The 25,394-nt window shown below is 37.8% G+C and overlaps 1 protein-coding gene across 1 annotated transcript; it reads right to left on the bottom strand.

Moving 5' to 3' along the window:
- Window positions 1-2,170: 2,170 nt before the first annotated feature.
- LOC119542108 (rab5 GDP/GTP exchange factor-like) lies at window positions 2,171-3,922 on the bottom strand. The gene is given in 2 exon segments (XM_037846612.1): window positions 2,171-3,116; window positions 3,118-3,922. Coding segments are annotated over 2 exon segments (1,476 nt in total). The 5' UTR covers window positions 3,886-3,922; the 3' UTR covers window positions 2,171-2,408.
- Window positions 3,923-25,394: the final 21,472 nt, after the last annotated feature.

Here is a 25,394-nt window from a genome sequence, read left to right as displayed (position 1 = left end):
CTACACTGATGTCTGAAATGTGATCAGGGGTTTTCTAGAGAGATTTGGGAGAGTGGTAGAATGCAAGGTGGATTTGGAGCTGCAGACTCCTCAGTGTTCCCTAGAAAGGCCTCAGTCTCTTGGGAGGCCCCTCTCTTGGAATTTGAAAACAAAGCCTACACATTCCTTTAGGCATAAATCTCTTACAACTCCAGGCTACACTGCTTTTTTTTTTTTTTTTTTTGAATCGTGAAACTTATTGATAAGGACTTCTGTTCCAAAGGTTTGTTCCAATCACATGTAATGGCGCACAAAATATCAACAGTGTTGTGTTTGGAAAACGGAATCTCTGGCCATAAAATTGATGCTGACTTAAGAGAAATAAAAGCTTCTGCATAAGGCAAGAGTCCGTATATGAACAATTTGACTGACATGAGATAAATACAAAAAAACAAATTCAACAACTTACTTTCAAGATACGCAAGGAACCAAATGAAGTCAGTTTTTGTGGGAGGCTGATATTTAACAAATACAAGGTACAACTAAAAGAACTGTGTATTTCCAAGAGAATTAAGACTATGTATACCTGGATTAGCACCTAGAAAGTACATAGAAAACACAGGAAAAAAGAAAGGGAAGCTTCCTACCAAAAGCCTTTTGGGCCCAGGATATTCTAACAGCAGGTTCTCACTGGCATCTGAGAGTTCCTCATGACCCTCCACGTGAGCTTGGCAATCAGCTGACCAGGTTAACTACTCTGTGTCTTCAGTGCTTTATGACAACAGATGTGCCAAGCTTGGTAGATTTTACAAGTAAATTTAGGTAAAGGATAAAAAGTTTTATACTTATCCTAGTTTTATTCCAAATTTACTGCACTACAAATTTGTGGTAGGAAAGTATTGAGAAAGCAAGAGAACTTTTCTGAACTGCTTGTGTGAGGTGATATTGTTCAAGAATGGTGCCTTGGGGAATCACTCATAATTTCACAGGTCCACTGATAATCTGTAGAAACCACTGATCGGAAGAATCATAAATGGCATAAAAAAAGTTCCAGGAGGATAGAAAAAATTCCACAGAGCAGGTGGCTACAGAGCCTCACTGAATTAGGTATCAATTAACATTATAGTGTGCATTTCATGCAATATTCTTTGGTTATTTCAAATTAACCACCAAGAGGAAAACTCCCTTCTGTGCTTATAATATAGATCAGTGGTTCTCAACTGGGGGCAATTTTGCACCCCAGGGGACATCTGGCACTGTCTGAAGACAATTATCCACAACTGGGGGTGGAGGACAATGCTACGGGCATCTAGTGGGTAGAGGACAGGGATGCAGCTAAACATCTTATGATGCCCAGGACACACTCCACAACAAAAAATTCTCAGGCCCCAAATGTCAACAGTACTGAGGTTGAGGAACCCTGAACTAGGTTTACATGACATGTGTCTGGGCTGTCCACAGTCAAAAGTACACTATGGAGGCCGAAAGGCACCTCCTGTTCTTTACAACTTGGAGGGATCCCCCAACAGCTCTTACCATCAGAGTCCCATTCACTCCTTCATCTTCCATTTCAGACCTAGGGCCAGCTCCTCTGTTAAAGAGTTCATTAAATATTTGCTGAATGAATGGGGCAGGGTGGGGGGTGGGGGGTAGGATGCAAGAAGCATGGATCAAAATCTTTAACGACAACAGGGAATTGTAAAAATTACTCTGAACCTCAAGGGTATCATAGTTTCTAACTACACAGGATCCCAAAGTTAGGGCTAACATATTATTCAAAATGGAGCCAACATTTTAAGGAGCGTATGTCTAAACACTTCTAGATTCATTTTAGTGGGGCAAACCAAATAAAATGGTGTGAAAGGCAAATAGTCAGTATTCTCATTTCATTTTAAACCAACAAAATAAATACATGAAAAGCCATGCACAACAAACACTATTCTTTTTTTTAACATATTTACAATTTTACATATTTACTTATCAATATATCTTCTATCTTTACAATTACAAAATTATTTCAAACTGTGGAACAGTGGTACCGTTGAATTCCCTTAAACATATACTTTGTAGCATTCATTTTATCCTTTAAAAGGCAATTATTTACCTAAAACCAAACCACAGTACATGCCATGGAGGAAGCACATAGGAAATCATGGAGAAAAAGCATATTTAGATAAAATTTTCACTCAAATTTAAATCAATCTATTTCAGTAACTCAAATAAATAGTATTTTATTATTTACTAACCTTTCCCTGCTGGAAAAACAAAACAAAACAAACAAACAAAACAACTGCCCCCCAAACTTGTACCTTTAAAAATGTTCTGGTATTTATAAGCAATTAAGTTATATCCTAGATCCAATCAGTGGACTGTAGTAAAGGGCTAGCTCCAATTTAGGTTCAAATAAATACTATCAATGTAAATTTTCATCATCCTGCATAAACTTGAGGTTGCAATGGTGGAGGAAGTTTATCATTTTCAACATTTTCAGAGTCAATAGCTGCTAAAGATTGATTTGGGGGCTTAATTTCAAGTGGATATTTCTCAACAATGTCTTGAACCTCTTTTGCAGTTCCATCTGTCCAATCTATTAGGTCTTTTTCAAGTTTCTTGGCTTCAGTCATGATCCTTTCCTGTCGTTCATTCAATTGAGACAGGAGATCCAAGTTCTTATACATTTGCTTAACACCTAAGCAAGCATCTGGAGACCAGTTCTCAGATTCTTGCTTCCTGGGAGAGGTCTGGCCAGACATGTAGCGATCAAAATCCTCCTGACTTAAATTCAAAGACTGAGCATCTAATTTCTCAATGAAAGCCACAGCACAGCACAGATTGGTGAAATAGTAACCATCCTCTCCAGTCATTAGTCGGCTCGGGTTACAGAAGCGGGTGATATACTGGATATTGGACTGAAGGCGTGGGGGGTTGCCCTTCAAAACAATGTAGATGAGAGTGGGTAAGAAGTCATCTGCGGAAGCTGGTTCGTTCTTGGTGATCTTAATGGCACTGAAGATGTGCTTGCTGCACTTGGTGATGCAAGCCAACTTATCTCGAGGCACGCGCTTCGAATCCATTTCAATAATATCTGTAATTGCTTTCACCACCATGTCAGACACTTCTGGAATTTCTTCATTAACCAGGGACACAGAGCATCTGTGGTGTAACCCAGTGCAGGGCTCTGATCCTCTTTTGAATAGCAAGATCTTTCTTCTCATCATCAGTAGTTTCTGGACAGAACACATATTTATAGAGACGAGTCATGATGTACTTTTCAGTCTGATCCATTATCTTCTCAACTCTTTCAGGAGGCACTTTTCCACGAGTCTGCATTCTTTCAGCCACATTCTGGTAAAAATCCTGAGTATACTCTGACTGTTCTTCAATGCTTAATTCCCTTTTGTAAGGCATTGCCTCCAAAAACAGCTTGGTCTGTTTATAGATTTCTTGGCCTGTCTTGTGGAAGGTCTTGAGAAATTCTAGGAACTCCTTAGACACTCTATCCGTTTCAATGCTGGTTTGCCGGTTTATGGAAGGACTGGGAGCTTTTGTTTCATGAATTTCCTTCTTTGAGCCAACCCTGGATGAAGCACTGAAGAATTTCTTCACAGTGGTAACCTTGCGGGTCTTCTCATTGGTTTTCTTTTCTTCAAACTTGGAAAATGTGAGGGATTGGGCCCCTTGGCTGCTCTGACTGCTGGCAAAGGCCTCCTCCTCTTCCCGCTGCAGTCGCTCTGCCAGTTCCCAATCCTCCTGAATCTGCTTCTGCCTGGCTTTGTGGTACTCTTCCCTCCAGCACTTGGAGCAGAAACCCTGCCAAGCAACGTTGCCGTAGTAACCGCATCCTTTCTTGCACAGGAGCTCTGACTGATCCACATGAATTCCTCGGCGTTCAGACTTAAGGCTCATCTTCTTCCTTGTCCACCGCGCCACCGGCGTCGGGACCGCAGCTCTGTCGGCGCAGCTCCCTCGAGTGGGCTCCGACCGCTACACTGCTTTTTACCTACAAAAGCTCGCTGACTTTAAAATAATCTGTTCCAGATGGTCTTGTATAACTCTGATTTTGCTGAATTTTGTTAAGCAAATTTTGTTCATTTATGTTGTCTTGCAAAGGTCTTTAAATTTGTCTATATTTTCTGTTGTAAGAAAACAGAGGTTTTAATAATTCCCACTATATTTGCTGCATGTAAAAACTTAGCCTGTGTTTTACAGCCTTAAATCTTGGTTTTTTAAAAACCTTTTGAACTATATGCTCTATTTGTTATTTTACCTCATATCCATCCAGTGTTTTTTCCCCATTGAATATTTGTTGCACCCTTTGACCACTTTCTTCTGTAATTATTCTTAACATATTGTTACAAATCTGCTTTTTTAAATTTATTGTCACTGCTTATAGCCTCACAGCTGGCTTTTATATTCTGAACACTGGTAAGAGATTTAAAATTATTTCATAATTCTATAGTCATAAATTTGGTTAGGATTATAATTATACTAACAGTAATATACAATATTTAATATTGATAAATTCTTACCAGGTATAAACTATTTGCTGGGGTTGCCCTGTCCAGTACAGTTGTCACCAGTCACATGTGGCTGTTGAGTACTTGAAATGGGGTTACATAGAATTGAAATGTGCTGTAAGTGTAAAATACACACTAGATACTAAAGATTTCATATGAAAAAAAAATGTAAACTATATCATTAATAATTTTTATAATTGATTGCATGCTAAATTGATACTATTTTGGATATATTGGGTTAAATTAAATATATTATTAAAATTAACTTTACTTGTTCTTTTTTCGCTGTTACTGTGGCTACTAGAATATTTATAATTCTATATGTGGCTTGCATCTGTGATTAGCATTATATTTATATTAGACATCACTGTTTTGGACATTCTGTTAAAAGCTTTACATGGTTTTCCTTTAAACTCTGCAACTAACTCTGAGGGGGTAGATTATTATTATCTCCATTGTTATAGATGGGAAAACTAAGGTCCCATCACAGTTAAAAAGTGGTGGAGAAGACATCGATTCACTCTCTTAAACAGAAGGTCTTAAACAGTAGATTGATTGCCAGACAGAAGATCTAAATTGTCAATAGGCCAAGAAGCACACATTTTAGAATTTGCTTCTTTCTGTGCTTTGATAGTTACTTTTCCATTTCTTATAAGACACCAGAAGTCTGCTATACTGTAACTGTCAATTTTAAAAGTAGAGAACCTTTCAAACAGCAGTGCCCTGTTCAAATGTATGAGGCATACCAAAATGTGTGATGTATCCCACAATGCATAGTGCATATCAGACCGGGTTTACATATAAGGCCAAATTAACTTCCCTGGTTCTGGAAGATGTTGCATAGACTCTTTTAAATTCTGCTCAAGCTGTGTGGTTCATGGTTGGTATCTAGCTTATCTATGAAGGCAGGGATATTGCTAATATCTTTGTGATCCCACTGGGATGAAAATTTGAAGCTTGTAGTTCTCATTGCCCAATATAGCCCCCAGGTGATGCTTCTTTTCTAATGAATTATGGAACGCTCCTTTTGATCTTACTCTGAGAGTAGTTCTGCCCTGCTTGGGAGATGAGTCTCAGAGAAGTCAAGCTTCAAATTTTGTAAAAGCTACCTCTACAGTCACTTCTTTTTTCAATATTACCATGCCTAGAGACTGTGTGTCTTCTTTCCATTTGTCCCCAATTTACCTCTTCATGTTTTGAGAGTGCCCTGATACTGGGTGAAATCATGAGTCTACTAATGTATTATTAATATCAATATATGCAGTTGCACATTGTGTACTGGCTCTGTACTATATCTGGTACTCAAAATGGACCAGTTATTTATATTGTAAACTCAGTAAGTGGTGTTTTGCAACATCTCTTGGGGAGGGTTTTTCTATTGATGTCAGTTCTATCCCAAGGCTCATTTGTTTTTAAATGATACCATTACAACACATAAGCCACAATGAAGCTTTGCTGAAATATTATTTGAAGAATCTTAGCAAGTATTTTAAAAACTTTTTACCATTCTCTTTTTCTTGGAACACTTATATTTTCTCATTCAACCACATACTATTATAACTAACTGTTGATAATTCTCACATTTTAGCAACCATTTGTAATACTTTATAGAAAATATGTGTAACAAGCACCTAAGTGGCACAGCATTTTCTCTATGCCACTTGTTCTTCTAAATGAATAGTGCATTAAAAATATGCTCTCATTAGTACCGTAATTAAAGGATATAAATTTGTAAATCCTACTATGCTAAGGAGACAGGTTAAATATGTGTATCTCAATGAATTCAATGAATCGTTAAAAACTAAGGATATGCTTGTGTATAAAATATACTTTATTAATTATTTTATTAATAATTAATATTTTTTGGTGTTTATAAGCATGTAGAAAAGCATAATCAGCAATGGCTATGTTTGAGAATCTATCCGTTTATCTATCCATCTGTTAGTCTGTGCAACCATCCACCTATCCATTCATCCACACAGCCCTTCATCAGTCTGTCTAGTTACTTATCAATTTCTAATTTAGAAACTTTCTGTTTCAAAAGTGTTCCAGTTTGCTAATGCTGCCATTATGCAAAATACCAGAAATGGATTGGCTTTTATAAGGGGGTTTATTTGGTTACAAATTTACAGTCTGAAGGCCATGAAAATGTCCAAATTAAGGCATCAACACAAGTATACCTTCACTGAAGGAAGGCCAATGGCTTCCAGAAAAGCTCTTTTAGCTGGGAAGGCACATGGCTGGCATCTGCTGATCCTGGGTTGTGTTCCAGCTCCTCTCTCAGCTCCTGTGTGTTTTTCAAAATGTTGCTCCTGGGGCGTTTTGTCTTCTCGTAGCTTCTCTGGCTCCTGTTCATCTAAGCATCTGGGTTCCTCTCTTAGCTTTGCCAGCAGATCTTTTCTCTACAACATGTCACTCTTAGCTGCTCTGAGGTCCTCCTGTTTGTGAGCTTTTATAGGGCTCCAGTAAACTAATCAAGACCCATGCTGAATGGGCGGGGCCATGCCTCCATGGAAATAAACTAATCAAAGGTATTACCCACAGTTGGGTGGGACACATCTCTATGGAAACAGCCTAATCCAAAGATTTCCACAAGACTGCATCAAAGACCATGGTGTTTTGGGGGACATAACACGTCCAAACCGGCACAAAAAGATGTAAATGGTTTATGATGTTTGAATATGGAAAAGAACAAATGATTTAAACAGAATGATAAGCATGATCAGAAATAATTTAGAGCAAGAAAAATATTTGTACTGGGGCCTATGTGTAGCAGTAACAACAACAACAAAGCTACATTTTTATATTCTCTCCCTCCCCCAAAAGTGGAGCAACATGGGATGAACCATAATTTTTGCCTGATAAAATTTCAAATATGAATTTTTCTGGAAGGATACTTCTTTCTTGGTACTGAATTCCAGGAGAAATTTTTTGGGTTGTTTCCTACGTAAGGAAAATAACATATTTCCACTTTAAGAAGATATAACTGGAAATCTTCCAGTGTCATTAAATGGTAGCTCTACAAATGGTAGCTCTTTCTGCTATGAACCATGCTAACATAATCCAAGTATGCTCTTTCAGGGGATGTAATTTAATAAATGGAAATCACACAGAACACCTAAAAAAGTAGGCATATTATAAATCCCACAGATGCTTATATTCTCAAACTTCACTCCTTCCTGCTGAGCTTTGGCACATGCTTGAAAGCAGTTAAAGTAGTGCTTTCTGGATGGTGATTATTCTTTGTCCCATTACTTGGGAGGAATTCTATATTTTATAGATAGTTAACATGCATTCTGCAAACCGAACGCTGCTATGATATTTTCCCTACCATTCATGCCTCAGCAAGACTTAGTACTTCCAAGGTACTGTTTTCTCTGACTTTGAAGATGCTTCTCTATGTGTTCCACAGTACCATAAATAAATTTTAACATAGCATACATTATGGAGAACATTTTAATTTTATTTTTGTATCATGTTTTGGTTTCTCTTCTCTAGTCTATGATCTACGTGAGAGTAGGCAGTCTTTTATTCTTCGTGTATCTCCAACAGCTGAAACAGATATGATACATTGAAAGTACTTGATAACTATTTGGTAAATAAATGAATGAATGTATTATTAATTTATCACTGGTATTTTCATCTAGAAAGAGGGCTATTTTATTTTGCTTAGAAGAGACATGCAGAAATGCAGATTACAATATCATATAACATATTTTTGAGTTCTATGATGATTGTATGCAGCTACTTGTCGAACTTTGTGTACTTAACGTGTAAAGTATGATTTAGCCAGTAGCAGGCTGATCAGTGGGGTTAAATTTTGGCTGAGGTTCTGTTCCTCAGTTTTCCAGAATCAGGGAACTTATTTGTCCTGGCAGGGTTCACTTTCATGCTGCTCAAATTCACAAGAGATGGATTTGTAAATCCAAATGCCAATTTATTGATTGACAAGATAGATACCTTTAACCTGGGAATCATAATTATTGGGGGCATGGGGCTTTCCCTTATGGGGAGTGAGTTTCACATGAATTACATGTCAGAAGGTTGAAAAAGGAAAAAAGCATAAAATGATTTTGGGTGCTCATGGAAGTATATGTATCTGGGCTATAGTAATCAAGCGGATCACCCCTCCCTCCCTTTTTTTTTCTTTAAAGGCATTTTGCTCTAAGGAGCTGTTCCTGTTCATTGGTCCACTGATGTCTCTAGTGAAAGGATCATGGAGCACATATCTAACAGATGTTAATAAGTGGTCCATGAAAAAGTAGTTTCATGGGGAAGCAAGATTGGAAAAACAGCAAACTACGGACTCTTCTTGGAGAGTCTCTATGCACACTGGGAATAGTTCCATAAAGAAATGTTTGACTTTGTTTTACCGAGGTTTCATTAAATGTATTTAACCTTGGAATAATTTTTCTTGGCTCCCTATAATGATCCATTCAATGAAAATTTATGGAGCAATGATTGTGACAGACCCCTTGCAGGGTACTGGGAAGTACAGCCATGAATTAGACCAACATGGCTTTTGACTTCCCAGCACTAACAGTATGGTGGGATGGGGGAGTGGTGGGGATATAGTCAATACAGAAGGGGGCAAAGAAACAAAAAGTTACAACTTGTGGTATGTTCTATAAAGAAACTAAACATTCTGAGATTCCAAATCATAGGAGAGAACTTATTTAGATGGGCCCAGTGAAAGAAATGTCTTTGAGGAGGTGATGTATAAACTCTGATATGTAAACTGTGAAGGCTTTACAAGGTAAAGAGAATTCAAGCATGTGCACTGAAGGCTGTTCAGTGAAAACTGTCTTAGAAAACACTGTTTTTGTGAATTTAGAACCAAATGGAGTTCCTGCTGGGACAAACAAATTCAGGACCCCCAAAAGGTAATTCTTTTAGGAGGCCTGAACGAAAAAGGTCATTCTTGGGGGAAGCTAGGGCTTCTTCACTGCCTTTTGCTTCTAAGTAAAAATACAGGGATTCCTTTCTAGGTGCTCCTTAGGAGAATTTGCCTTCGCTTTGTGCCTAATTCTTGCCTGTGTGCCCAAAATTTCATGGAAAATGTCCTTGCTTTCAAATACTTTGTGTATTCATTTTAGGGGTTTGTTTTGTTTTAAAACAGTGGGTAAAATAAAACCAGGTCATGGGCTGCCAGTTTTTCATCTCTGAGCTAGAGAGGAGAGATTGCTGCCTTGTCCATGGATTTAGCAAATGTTTTGTTTTGCAACATGTCCACCATCCTGGGATCCTCGATTATAAAAATATCTCTGACTTTTTATTAATTGAAAAAAATCTGCAAGCTGTAATTAGGATATGTGAAAAGGCTTAAAAGAAGAAGATGGTTGTACCAGTTTGTATATATTATGTCCCCCAGAAAATGCCATTATCTTTGATGCAATCTTGTGGGGCAGACATATTAGTGGGGATTAAGTTGGAATGTTTGGATTAGGTTGTTTCCATGGAAATGTGCCCCACCCAACTGTGGGCGATAATTCTGATTGGATGATTTCCATGGAGGTGTAGGCCTTGATTAGTTTACTGGAGCGCTATGTAAGCTCAGACAGAAGGAGTGAGCTTGCCACAGCCAAGAGGGACACTCTGGAGAACGCTCAGGGTTGCTGAGAGAGGAGCTGCAAATGAGAGACACATTTTGAAGATGGCTGTTGAAAGCAGACTCTTGCTCTGGAGAAGCTAAGAGAGGTCAAACACCCCAAGAGCAACTGAGATGACATTTTGAAGAGGAGCTGCGGCCTAGAGAGGATCTTCCTGGGAGAAAGCCATTTTGAAACCAGAACTCCAGAGCAGATGCCAGCCACGTGCCTTCCCAGCTAACAGAGGTTTTCCGGACACCATTCGCCATCCACCAGTGAAGGTACCCAATTGTTGATGTGCCTTGGACACTTTATGTGTGATCCTTGGATACTTTATGGCCTTAAGACTGTAACTGTGTAACCAAATAAACCCCCATTATAAAAGCCAATCCATTTCTGGTGTTTTGCATTCTGGTGGCATTAGCAAACTAGAACGATGGTCAAAATTAAACAAATGGCCATTTTTGAAAGAGAAAAACCTTCTAAGAAACTTATGTTCAAATTAGCATTGTTCATTCCTTGAGGGTTTAGTATTGAGGAGCAGGCCACCCTGACAGGACCTATGTGAAGGAAATCAAGCAGTGATGACTTTTCCTCATGTGTAAATCATGTTGAGTTTACCTTTATCCAGATCATGTACACTAATTTTAAGATGGAAACCTTTAAATATATTTTATTGAAATATTGATGATCTGAAGAAATAACCCGAATTATGGGACAAGAATAAATATGTCAAAATTACAGAAAAGGTTATCAAAGAGCAAATAACAGCACATACTTATGAAGGAAAACAAGCTATAGTAGGATGCAAAGGTTTTACTTTAATTTGTACATTGTTTTATTTATACATTTTTTTGAAGTAGTATATACCTACTAAGGAAACCAGGTTCTTCATTCTCTTGGGAGAATTTAGATAGGCTTCTAGTTAAGTAGGTGATAATCCTTGTCTTCTTTAGTCTGTGATATACGGTTTCCTAGATATTCATCTGGTACCCAATTCTTAACTCTTTTTAATGTTGCTAAACTAAAATTGAGAACATTTACATTATTCATGTTATTCATGTTTGGCATGTTTGTAATAAACAGGATATCACTCCCTACCATTTGTATTTTCCAGTAAATTATCAGTATGGAAATACGCACAGTATTTAAGAAGTTGATTATTTTTATTTTAAAAGATGCAAACTTTGCATTTAAAAGTCCTTCTGAATGTTACTGCATTTGAATATTTCAGCAGCTGTTTCAATGCTGATAAAGATGTCCCCAAACTCTATCAATACACATTGTTCTGAAGCCATAAAAAATAGGATATATGTGAGAATAAATTTCAGTCTGTAGTTTCATCAAATTGATGGATTCTCTATTAGTGGTTTCTTCTTGTAATTTTTTCAGCAGAAAGGTACTAGATGACCTTGCATGCACTCTGTTATAATGAAGTTTCATTTACACATCTTTCTCTGAGTAGCTGAAATGATTAACTTGAGAAGTATTAGAAAAAGGACTTAAATCACCTAAAAGCAAATTCTTTTTTTTAATTTTTAATTTTTTTTATTTTTAAATAAATTCAAAGTTATAGGAACAGTTGCAAAAACAATACCAACCCCATACACAGAATTCCAGCATTCCCTGACCCCCCTCCCCCGATAGCCCAATCCACCATCTCTAACATGCTGTCACATCGCTATTTCTTTCCCTCCCTATCTATCATCCATCATCTATTGCTCTGTCTTCTGAACCTATGAGAGCTAGCTGCACACACCCCTGAACAAACACTGTAATTCACAGATACACTTCCCATGAATAAGAACATTCTTTTATGCAATCCCATTAAGCACAGCCAAGAAGTGCAAGAGATTCAACAATGATACAAAACTTACATTCCATATCTCCCTCTCCTTATGTCTCAACTGTGTCCCTTTGAGCCTCCTGTCCTCCATCCTCCAATCCCATCCAGGTTCATCCTTGGTATTCAATTGTCATCTATTTAGACTGTCTTTTTTTTTTTTTCCAATTGTGAGTTCGCTGGGTATTTATGCTTTGTGTATTTATATTGTGTAGAAGGTTTGGTACGTTTTCCCCAACAATTTCTTTGACCTATTGAAATGAAGAATTTCATTGCTCAACTGTGTCCCTTTGAGCCTCCTGTCCTCCATCCTCAGATCCCATCCAGCTTCATCCTTGGCATTCAATTGTCATCTATATAGACTGTCTTTTTTATTTTTTATTTTTTTCAATTGTGGAAACATATATACAGCCTAAATCTTCCCATTCCACCCCCTCCCTAGCATTCCATTAGTGGGATCAATCACATTTAGAATGTTGTAATGCTCTTTCCCACCATCCATTACTAGAAATTTCCCTTCACCTCAAACAGCAACCCTACACTCATTTCTTAACTCCCCATTGCCCCTTCCCCCATTTCTCTTAACCCATACTCTACTTTTCATCTCTATGGTCATATTCTCTGATAATTTCTTTGTGTTTACTGTGGGGCTTAAAATTAACCTCTTAATCCTTAACAATCTTGTTTTTCTTTGGTACCACCTTCACTTCAATAGGACACATAAACTATGTTCCTATACTCCTCCATTCCCCCACCTTTATATAGTTGTCTAAAATTACATATTTTACGTTGAGTTCAAAACCACTGATTTGTCATTAGAGTTTGTGTATTTTATATCATGTAGGAAGTAAATAGTGGAATTACAGTTCAAAAATTATTGACTTCTATTTGTATTCCATTGTGGTTGGAGCATGTGCTTTGAGTATATTCAATTTTTTTTTTTAATTTCTTGAGGCTTGTTTTATGTCCCAGCTTATGGTCCCTTCTGGAGAAAGATCCGTGATCGCTAGAGAAAAATGAGTGTCCTGGTGATTTGGGATGTAAGGTACTATATATGTCAGTTAAAATTCTCTGTATCTCTTTCTCCTTTCTTTTTTTTCCTTGTCTTCCCCTTCTGGGACACCAGTGAGTCTTAAGTTTGGACGTTTTATTTTATCTATCATATCCCTGAAATCCTTTTCTATTTTTTTCTATTTTTTTCTCCATTCTTTCTTTTGTTCTTTCATTTTCTGTTCTGTGGACTTCTAGGACACTGAGACGTTGTTCAACTTCCTCTAATCTTGTATTGTGAATATCCAGAGTCTTTTTAATTTGGCCAACAGTTTCTTTTATTTCCAGAAGATCTTCTATTTTTTAATACTCTTGCAATGTCTTCTTTATGCTCTTCTAGGGTCTTCTTTATGTTGCTTATATCCTGGGCCATGGTCTTCTTGATGTCCTTTAAATCCTTTGCCATGTTTTCGTTCGATTGTAGTTCTTTGATTAATTCTGCCAAGTACTGAGTCTCTTCTGATATCTTGATTTGTGTGTTTGGAATTGGATTCTCCATATCATCTGGTTTTATCATATGCTTTAAGATTTTCTTTTGTTTTTGGCCTCTTGGCATTTGCTTTGCTTGATAGTGTTCTTTCAAGTTGGAAAAAAAAAAAAAAAAGGATATCGATCTAATTTTTCAGAAACACAGTTTGGTGACGTACACTTTCTCTAACTAACCAGCAGATCGTGTCTGTGAGTCACCTGTACCCCTCAAGTCACTTCTCAGCCTTGTTCTGTGTTGTGTGGGGAAATGATTCTTGTGGGGTTCAGTTGGAGAACTCAGTTTGGGTGTGTTGCTGGAGCTGTCCGCCCTGAATGTGGGGCGTGTGTACGGGTGGCCAGGGAGGAAGGGCAGCTTTAATATTCAAATCTTCCAGGTTCCTGGAGATTCAAGGCTGCCACAAGAGTCTAAGCCTTCATTTCATTTCAGCCCCAGACCCTCTCTCTCGTTGTCCTACAAACCACCGGACTTGGCGTAGTGTCCCTGGGTTCTCCGAGCGGGTCACCCCTCCCAGCCGCGATCCTCCAGGAGCTCCCTGAGGGAATGCCGTGCTATGTCATAAGTGTGCGCCGTCCCTCAAGGGAATCCCCAGGCTGCCAGGCCGTACAGTGGAGCTCTCAGCCTGATGCAAAGATGGTCGAACGGGGCGTCTCAACCCCCACCTCCTTGCACAGTTCCTCCTTCCCAGCTTCGGGACAACTGGCAGGGCTCTGGGCTGTGGGCACATCCCCGGGCAGGAGTTTATCCAGCCCTCTGGGGAGCCAGCTGCGAGCCGCAGGGTTTTTTTTCAGCTTCCGGCTCTCCCCTCCGTTCCCCCGGCCCCGAGGGTATCTGCAGCGGACTATCCTCCAGGCCAGACACCGAGAGGCCTGCCCAGCCCCCTCTTGCTGTGTTTTACTGTGTGGTTCCCACTCCTGCAACTGCAGCTGCTCCTAGGTTTTTCCCTTTTTTTTTTTTTTTTTAAAAGAGCTAGTCGGTCTCCAAATGCCAAGCCCTGGCTTCCCCACTACACCATGCGGCTGCAGGTCTTCCAGCCAGCTTACTCATTCATTTCAGAATGCAGACTCCCAGTTTCACCAAATATATGGCCCCTGTGATACTAGCATATCTCGTCCAGCTGGCGCATCACTGTAACCGGTATTCTGGGTTACTTTCTGGTTTTTATCTAGTGTTTTTCATGGAGGTGTTTTTTGCCCTGTCTCACTTAGCCGCCATCTTAGTTTCTCTCTCTAAAAGTAAATTCTTAAGTCGATTTTGATAGACTTAATGAAAAACTTCTATATGCACTTAGTTGTACTTATAGTTTATATAAGATAGTGCTTAACTTCTGTAATTTGAGACAGTTTTTTCCATGAGAAGATTCAAAATTAAATTATTAACGCTGTAATGTTTGTCTTTAACATTTTCTATCTTAGGCAGTAAAAATAAATTTGGACATTTTAATTTAGGTTCTAACCCAAGTAAGTTGAAGCTAAATTTAAGAGAAATGGTAAGAACTCATTGAAATTTAGACTAGTTTGAAGGGTGTGTGGCCTGTTTACATACTAATGTTAGGTTTGTGAAGATTTATCACAGAGAAGGATGAGAAACAGTAAGCAGTGGATCATTCTGTTGTCTTGTATATAGTATTAAAGTATTGTTTTCTTTATTTAGTTTGGTGGTTGGGAAGGTTGGTAGTGGTTTAGTTTTGGGGAAGAGAGTTGCCATGTATCACCAAAATTCATCCTGGTTTTGCCTCTATTTGTGTGATACTGAAATGGCACAAAGCTCTTTCATATTTATTATCCTATTTGGTTCTCACATCAATGATTTGAAATACATAGGGCAGCAATTTGTATTCTCATTTGACAAATGAGAAACCTGATTTGCCAAAAGTACACACGCTTGTAAGTAGAGGAGCCAAGGCTGAAGCCTATGCCTTTGGAATCTAAGTTCAGTTCTCTGTCAGGGAATTTAAAGTTCTTGTGCAATAGCAGTTCCTAGTGCAGTCCATTATTAGCTCAGATTAGGCTCTGTACTGGGTTGAATATTGTCCCCCACCCCCAATTCACATCCACCAGAACCTTGGATTGTGACCTTATTTGGAAGTAGGGTCTTTGCCGATGTAATTGGTTAAGATGAGGTCATACTGGATTAGGGTGGGCCCTAAACCTAATGACTGTTGTCTTTATAAAAGAAAGATAGGGAGACAGACACAGAGGGAAGGTGGAGATGTGAAGAGGGAGGCAGAAATTGGAGTGATGCAGCTGCTAGCCAAGGAATTCCAAGGATTGCCAGCAACTGCCAGGGGTTAGGACGAGGGTAAGGAAGGATTCTTCCCTAGAGCCTTGAGAATAAGCTCTATTAAATGAATAAAGCAAATTGCAGGACAAAATAGGCAGTATGATTATATTTACATAACTCCTTACCACCCAAAACAACCTAACTACATATTTTATATATATATAAAAATCACAGAGCATGGCCCTGCCGATACCTTGATTTTGGACATCTAGCTTCCAGAATTGTGAGAGAATAAATTAATATTGTGTTAAGCCACTCAATTTTGGTAATTTATTACAGCAGCCCTGGGAAACTAATACAGGGTCCAACCCAGGTGTTCTGACAAAATACAAATTCTAACTTTCTTTTTCTATTACCTGACACTTCTGGCATCCTCACATAAAGATAAGGCTTTAGTTATATGACTTAGAATAAATTAATAGCTTCTTTTTTTCTAGGTCTTAGGTTTGTCTTGAGTAAAATGAAGGTGACGGGCCTTTTGATTTTCTGTGTTCCTTCCAGCTATCAAGTGTAAAGTGCACTTTACTAAAAGGTAGTTTACACTTGGGAGAACATATATTGGTAACCTAAGTGAAACACAATGATTAGTATACAAAATACATAAATAGCATCTTGCAAATAAATAAGAAAAATATGCATAATATGAATATGTAGAAGATACAAAGAAGCAATTCATAGAAGAATTATAAAAATAGCCACTAAACATATGAAAAGATGTACAAACTTTCTGGCAATAATAGTACAAGTTTTTTGCCAATAGATTAGCAAATATTAAAAATTGTTAATATAAAGTATTAGGATACAGAGGAAACATATTTGTCTTATATAGTTAGTAGAAATATAAAGTGGTGAGTCTGTTTAGAGGGCAATTTGGCAAGATTTGTCAAAAAATGAAAATGTCATATCATTAAGTCAGTTACTCCACTCCAAGGTATCTATTCAAGAAAACAATTGTATATGTATGTGAAGAGACATGTACAAGAATGCTTATTGTAGCATTGTTTGAAATACTAAAAAGTTGGAGGCAACCAAAATGTCCATCAATTAATGATAGTAAAATTGTTTCATATATACCATAGAATATTAATCATCAGATAAAATAATGAGATATCTGTGAACTATCATGAATAAGCTCTATTAAATGAATAAAGCAAACTGCAGGACAAAATAGGCAGTATGATTATATTTACATAACTCCTTACCACCCAAAACAACCTAACTACGTATTTTATATATATATAAAATAATATATATATAAAATTATATATATATTTTATATATAACTACGTATTTTATATGTATATTTATATATATATATTTTATAAATATGTATTTTTATATAAATAAATAAATAAATAAATATATATATATATATAAATCACAGAAAGAGATGTGACAAATACCCACTGAACAATTAACAGCAGTTTCCTTTGAGGAAGAAAATGAATTTAGGAGTTGGAGAGGTAGCATGACTGGAAGTTCACTTTTACTATGCTTACTTCTTAATTAAAAAAAAAGTTTAAAACCAGGAACGTATTCATATTTTATACCAGATGGTTTAAGACTTCAAAACTTTTGTTTATTATTCTCTGTTCATTATATCATGAGGCACATGGTGTCAGTTTCCCCCATTATAGTAATTTTAACTTTGATCACTTGGTTAAGATGGTGTATTGTGGTATTTCTGTCAAAAGTACGTAACATGAGTCTAATTATGAGGAAACATCAAACAACCGCAATTTGAGGGACTTTCTCTTCAAAAATGTCAATGCAAAGAAAGATGGTGGAAATGTTCTAGATTAAAGGATACTAAAGAGAAAAGACTGAAGTGCAAAATGTGATCTGGAATTTCCTTTTGCTGTGAAGGATAATGCTGGAACAATTGTAGGTATCTGTATAAGATCTGTAAGTTAAAACATGATACTTAATAATTAATACTTGAACAGATACAAAATTCTATGGTCACACTTTCTTTGTTTCAAAATTTGGCTATACTATTTCACTATCTTCAGCGATGATAGCCTCTATAGATAATGTTAGACCAACCTACCATGCCAGCTTTTGTTTTCCTCCCTGGATGCCTGTGTGAGTCTTTCTTTGTCCTGGTATGTCAGTAAACTCCTGATGGTATATCTCAGTGCTGATCTTATTCTATCAGTTTTTGCTGGAACATGATAAACTTCATTGATTTGCAGATTAAAACCATTATTTCAGCGTTGTTTTCTTCCATTCTAGACTTGAATGTTTTCTTTTTTTTTTTTTTTTTTCCCATTTGTTCAGTTCTTTTCTTCAGGAAAACACACTAATGATGCATTTGTTAGCTCTCTTTACCCATGTTCCATGGCTATTATCTCTATATTAATTTTACATCATGGTTCTTTTTCATTTTGTTTTCTGTGAATTTCAGACTCCTATTCATTATGTTCCTGACTGTGTGCTTTCAGTTGAATGTGTTTTTTAGTTTTTGGCTACTAATCTGGTTTTTATCTCTATTGCATTTTAATATTTTTCTTCCTTTTCTATTCTGAACTCCAGAGCTCCCTTTTCAACTCTTTCTTTAGCTCTTTTTTGAGCATTTGAACCTGCTCACTGACCTTTCTTTTGAAAGAAAGAGTTCATAGCTGTTTTTTCTTTGAGATAATAGAAAACTATATTTGTCTGACTTTTCATATGTTTCAATGGTAATTTTCCATTTGATTTGTGTTCTTGTTCTGCCTCTTCTCATCTCCCCCTCCCCAGATTTTATGCATTTAATGTATTGGTTCCTTTCTTATTAAGATTTATCCTCAGATAGAATTGCCTAACCACTGGAAGAATGGAATGAGAACAGGAGAGGATACAGGAGGGAAGAGAGTTATGACTATTTTCACTTATCATTTGTGGCCTTGAAAAGCCCTTCATCAAATGTCATTTTATTATTATTTTTATATGGGGCACATCAGGTTTTCTAAGAGGCTGAGGTAGTCCAGAGAAGAACCCTTAGGGCCCAGGCTCTCTGCCCTGCAATCTGGCAGTTGCTCATCCTTTTTCCTCTTTTTCGCTAATTCACTTTGGGCCATCTTTGTTCTTCTGGGAATTTAGGGCATAAATAATAGAAATAATGTGACAGCCTGGTTTGACCACTGACATTTGGTGATTGTGTGACTATTTAAAGGAATCAAATCTTTATAGAGTACCCTCTCTTCTCCTGATGCCTACCTATACCCCAGGTTTTGACGTTATAATCAGTCATCGATTAAGCCTTTCTAGATCGAGCTGCTCAAGGCCCCAGGGGATATGAGCTCACTGGCTCACTCTCAGCACTTTCCCTCCTCCTCCTGGTCCAGAGTCCATGGTGTATGGCAGGTAAACTTCACTATATGAACTTTGAAATTGATAGAGTTGACTTAATTCATTGAATATTGGATTATCTTCTCTATTTTTCACTCTTTTTGTTGTTGATGGTGAATTTTTTGTTGTTTTGAGGGAAAGATATGAACAAATAAAAATCCCTTTCTTAAACAATGTAAACATAAAGTAATTTAGGGGGGAAGCTGATATTCTCTATATTCTTAACTCCTTTACGTTTAATAAAGCCTATGACCTGTTTTGGAAAACAGAATGTGACTTATACCAAATGAAAATAAACAGTTTGATATTGTGGAGGAAATAAGAAATAGTTGGATTTAAAAAAATACATTCAGCTCTTCTATGTGAACTTTACAATCTCAGTTGGGTTTATGGGCAATACACTGTATGCTTATGAATATGTATTAACTACAGTACACATTTGGCTTGAATTTTTTAACTTAATTTTGTAGTAGCAGACAGCCTGAATCTGTAATTATGTTACCATTTACTGTTGTGTACAACACCACTTGATGCTAATTATACTTAATGATTATAGTTCTTAACAGTAATTACAGTGGAAAATCTGTAAAGCAGAATTAATCTTAACTCATATATTAGGTTGATTTTTTAGTAAGAAAAGGAGACCTAACACTTTAGCAATATAGATGTCCCAGCCATAAATTATATTTAACATATGAGTAACTTCAGAATAAGTAATTTAGTGCTGTATTAGAAAAATAGTGGACTTCTTGGTGAGTTCTGTATGCCCTCACCAATCTTATTTTATTCTTTATTTTTTTGGCTTAAAACAATAGAAATTTATTGTCTCACAGTTCCAGAGGCTAGAAATCTATAGGGAAAAATCCATTTTAGCTTCTGGGTAGCTTGCTGACAATCCTTGGGCTTCAATCTCTGCCTCAGTTATCACATAGTGCTCCCTCCCACGCTCAACCTCATTTTATTCTTACAAGGTAATGATGAGGGGCGAATAACTTTTATAGCTTTACAATTTAAATTTTTTTGTGATTGAATGTGAATGTTCCTTTGGTAACGGCAGTCTTCACAATGTAAAGCAGTCCTCCCACAAAGGAAACAAATAACTCTGGGGAAAATAACTTTTAAAAAACTATTTAGAAAAAAAGTGGTCACAGGAGGCGGGGCAAGATGGCAGACTGGTGAGCTGTATGTTTTAGTTACTCCTCCAGGAAAGTAGGTAAAAAGCCAGGAACTGCGTGGACTGGACACCACAGAGCAATCTGTCTTTGGGCATACTTCATACAACACTCATGAAAACGTGGAACTGCTGAGATCAGCGAAATCTGTAAGTTTTTGCGGCCAGGGGACCCGCGCCCCTCCCTGCCAGGCTCAGTCCCGGGGGAGGAGGGGCTGTCAGCTCCAGGAAGGAGAAGGGAGAATTGCAGTGGCTGCTCTCATCGGAAACTCATTCTACTGATTCAAACTCCAACCATAGATAGACTGAGGCCAGACACCAGAGACTCTGAGAGCAGCCAGCCCAGCAGAGAGGAGACGGGCATAGAAGGAAAACAACACGAGAAGCTCCAAAGTAAAAGCAGAGGATTTTTGGAGTTCTGGTGAACACAGAAAGGGGAAGGGCGGAGATCAGGCCTTGAGGCGCATATGCAAATCCCGAAGCAAGGCTGATCTCTCTGCCCAGGGCACCTTTCCTTAATGGCCCTGGTTGCTTTGTCTATTAGCATTTCAATAACCCATTAGATCTCTGAGGAGGGCCGTTTTTTTTTTTTTTTTTTTTTTTTTTAAATCCTTTTTTGCTTTTTCTAAAACAATTACTCTAAGAAGCTCAATACAGAAAGCTTCAAAGAATTGAAATTTGGGCACGTCAAGTCAAGAGCAGAAATAAGAGAGCTCTGAGACAAAAGGCAATAATCCAGTGGCTGAGAAAATTCACTAAACAACACAACTTCCCAAGAAAAGGGGGGTGTCCGCTCACAGCTACCATCCTGGTGGACAGGAAACACTCCTGCCCATCGCCAGCCCCATAGACCAGAGCTGCCCCAGACAACCCAGTGTGACGGAAGTGCTTCAAATAACAGGCACACACCACAAAACTGGGCGTGGACATTAGCCTTCCCTGCAACCTCAGCTGAATGTCCCAGAGCTGGGAAGGGGGAGCAGTGTGAATTAACAGAGCCCCATTCAGCCATCATTTGAGCAGACTGGGAGCCTCCCAACACAGCCCAGCAGCCCAGAACTGCCCTGGGGGGACGGCACTCACCTGTGACATAGCACAGTCATCCCTCAACAGAGGACCCGGGGTGCACAGCCTGGAAGAGGGGCCCACTTGCAAGTCTCAGGAGCCATACGCCAATACCAAAGACTTGTGGGTCAGTGGCAGAGACAAACTGTGGCAGGACTGAACTGAAGGATTAGACTATTGCAGTAGCTTTAAAACTCTAGGATCATCAGGGAGATTTGATTGTTAGGGCCACCCCCCCTCCCCGACTACCCAGAAACACGCCCCACATACAGGGCAGGCAACACCAACTACACACGCAAGCTTGGGACACCAATTGGGCCCCACAAGACTCACTCCCCCACTCACCAAAAAGGCTAAGCAGGGGAGATCTGGCTTGTGGAGAACAGGTGGCTCGTGGACGCCACCTGCTGGTTAGTTAGAGAAAGTGTACTCCACGAAGCTGTAGATCTGATAAATTAGAGATAAGGACTTCAACTGGTCTACAAACCCTAAAAGAACCCTATCAAGGACAGCAAATGCCACGAGGCCAAAAACAACAGAAAATTATAAAGCATATGAAAAAACCAGACGATATGGATAACCCAAGCCCAAGCACCCAAATCAAAAGACCAGAAGAGACACACCTAGAGCAGCTACTCAAAGAACTAAAGATGAACAATGAGACCCTAGTACGGGATATGAAGGAAATCAAGAAGACCCTAGAAGAGCATAAAGAAGACATTGCAAGACTAAATAAAAAAATGGATGATCTTATGGAAATTAAAGAAACTGTTGACCAAATTAAAAAGATTCTGGACACTCATAGTACAAGACTAGAGGAAGTTGAACAACGAATCAGTGACCTGGAAGATGACAGAATGGAAAATGAAAGCATAAAAGAAAGAATGGGGAAAAAAATTGAAAAACTCGAAATGGACCTCAGGGATATGATAGATAATATGAAGCGTCCGAATATAAGACTCATTGGTGTCCCAGAAGGGGAAGAAAAGGGTAAAGGTCTAGGAAGAGTATTCAAAGAAATTGTTGGGGAAAACTTCCCAAATCTTCTAAACAACATAAATACACAAATCATAAATGCTCAGCGAACTCCAAATAGAATAAATCCAAAAAAACCCACTCCGAGACATATACTGATCACACTGTCAAACATAGAAGAGAAGGAGCAAGTTCTGAAAGCAGCAAGAGAAAAGCAATTCACCACATACAAAGGAAACAGCATAAGACTAAGTAGTGACTACTCAGCAGCCACCATGGAGGCGAGAAGGCAATGGCACGATATATTTAAAATTCTGAGAGAGAGGAATTTCCAGCCAAGAATACTTTATCCAGCAAAGCTCTCCTTCAAATTTGAGGGAGAGCTTAAATTTTTCACAGACAAAGAAATGCTGAGAGAATTTGCTAACAAGAGACCTGCCCTACTGGAGATATTAAAGGGAGCCCTACAGACAGAGAAACAAAGACAGGACAGAGAGACTTGGAGAAAGGTTCAGTACTAAAGAGATTCGGTATGGGTACAATAAAGGATATTAATAGAGAGAGGGAAAAATATGGCAAACATAATCCAAAGGATAAGATGGCCGATTCAAGAAATGCCTTCACGGTTTTAACGTTGAATGTAAATGGATTAAACTCCCCAATTAAAAGATATAGATTCGCAGAATGGATCAAAAAAAATGAACCATCAATATGTTGCATACAAGAGACTCATCTTAGACACAGGGACACAAAGAAATTGAAAGTGAAAGGATGGAAAAAAATATTTCATGCAAGCTACAGCCAAAAGAAAGCAGGTGTAGCAATATTAATCTCAGATAAAATAGACTTCAAATGCAGGGATGTTTTGAGAGACAAAGAAGGCCACTACATACTAATAAAAGGGGCAATTCAGCAAGAAGAAATAACAATCGTAAATGTCTATGCACCCAATCAAGGTGCCACAAAATACATGAGAGAAACATTGGCAAAACTAAAGGAAGCAATTGATGTTTCCACAATAATTGTGGGAGACTTCAACACATCACTCTCTCCTATAGATAGATCAACCAGACAGAAGACCAATAAGGAAATTGAAAACCTAAACAATCTGATAAATGAATTAGATTTAACAGACATCTACAGGACATTACATCCCAAATCACCAGGATACACATACTTTTCTAGTGCTCACGGAACTTTCTCCAGAATAGATCATATGCTGGGACATAAAACAAGCCTCAATAAATTTAAAAAGATTGAAATTATTCAAAGCACATTCTCTGACCACAATGGAATACAATTAGAAGTCAATAACCATCAGAGACTTAGAAAATTCACAAATACCTGGAGGTTAAACAACACACTCCTAAACAATCAGTGGGTTAAAGAAGAAATAGCAAGAGAAATTGCTAAATATATAGAGACGAATGAAAATGAGAACACAACATACCAAAACCTATGGGATGCAGCAAAAGCAGTGCTAAGGGGGAAATTTATAGCACTAAACGTATATATTAAAAAGGAAGAAAGAGCCAAAATCAAAGAACTAATGGATCAACTGAAGAAGCTAGAAAATGAACAGCAAACCAATCCTAAACCAAGTAGAAGAAAAGAAATAACAAGGATTAAAGCAGAAATAAATGACATAGAGAACAAAAAAACAATAGAAAGGATAAATATCACCAAAAGTTGGTTCTTTGAGAAGATCAACAAGATTGACAAGCCCCTAGCTAGACTGACAAAATCAAAAAGAGAGAAGACCCATATAAACAAAATAAAGAATGAAAAAGGTGACATAACTGCAGATCCTGAAGAAATTAAAAAAATTATAAGAGGATATTATGAACAACTGTATGGCAACAAACTGGATAATGTAGAAGAAATGGACAATTTCCTGGAAACATATGAACAACCTAGACTGACCAGAGAAGAAATAGAAGACCTCAACCAACCCATCACAAGCAAAGAGATCCAATCAGTCATCAAAAATCTTCCCACAAATAAATGCCCAGGGCCAGATGGCTTCACAGGGGAATTCTACCAAACTTTCCAGAAAGAACTGACACCAATCTTACTCAAACTCTTTCAAAACATTGAAAAAAATGGAACACTACCTAACTCATTTTATGAAGCTAACATCAATCTAATACCAAAACCAGGCAAAGATGCTACAAAAAAGGAAAACTACCGGCCAATCTCCCTAATGAATATAGATGCAAAAATCCTCAACAAAATACTTGCAAATCGAATCCAAAGACACATTAAAAAAATCATACACCATGACCAAGTGGGGTTCATTCCAGGCATGCAAGGATGGTTCAACATCAGAAAAACAATTAATGTATTACAACAAATTAAAAACTCGAAAGGGAAAAATCAATTGATCATCTCAATAGATGCTGAAAAAGCATTTGACAAAATCCAACATCCCTTTTTGATAAAAACACTTCAAAAGGTAGGAATTGAAGGAAACTTCCTCAACATGATAAAGAGCATATATGAAAAACCCACAGCCAGCATAGTACTCAATGGTGAGAGACTGAAAGCCTTCCCTCTAAGATCAGGAACAAGACAAGGATGCCCGCTGTCACCACTGTTATTCAACATTGTGCTGGAAGTGCTAGCCAGGGCAATCCGGCAAGACAAAGAAATAAAAGGCATCCAAATTGGAAAAGAAGAAGTAAAACTGTCATTGTTTGCAGATGATATGATCTTATATCTAGAAAACCCTGAGAAATCGACGATACACCTACTAGAGCTAATAAACAAATTTAGCAAAGTAGCGGGATACAAGATTAATGCACATAAGTCAGTAATGTTTCTATATGCTAGAAATGAACAAACTGAAGAGACACTCAAGAAAAAGATACCATTTTCAATAGCAACTAAAAAAATCAAGTACCTAGGAATCAACTTAACCAAAGATGTAAAAGACCTATACAAAGAAAACTACATAACTCTACTAAAAGAAATAGAAGGGGACCTTAAAAGATGGAAAAATATTCCATGTTCATGGATAGGAAAAAAAAAAAAAAAAAAAAAAAAAAAAAAAAAAAAAAAAAAACTATTTAAAGACACTGGTGAACAGACAGGATATCACAGAATC

This window comes from Choloepus didactylus, chromosome 8, assembly GCF_015220235.1.
Source record: "Choloepus didactylus isolate mChoDid1 chromosome 8, mChoDid1.pri, whole genome shotgun sequence".
NCBI classification, from domain to species: Eukaryota; Metazoa; Chordata; class Mammalia; order Pilosa; family Megalonychidae; genus Choloepus; species Choloepus didactylus.
Note: the sequence above shows the minus strand (reverse complement) of the source record. Positions and strands in the feature narration are given on the sequence as shown.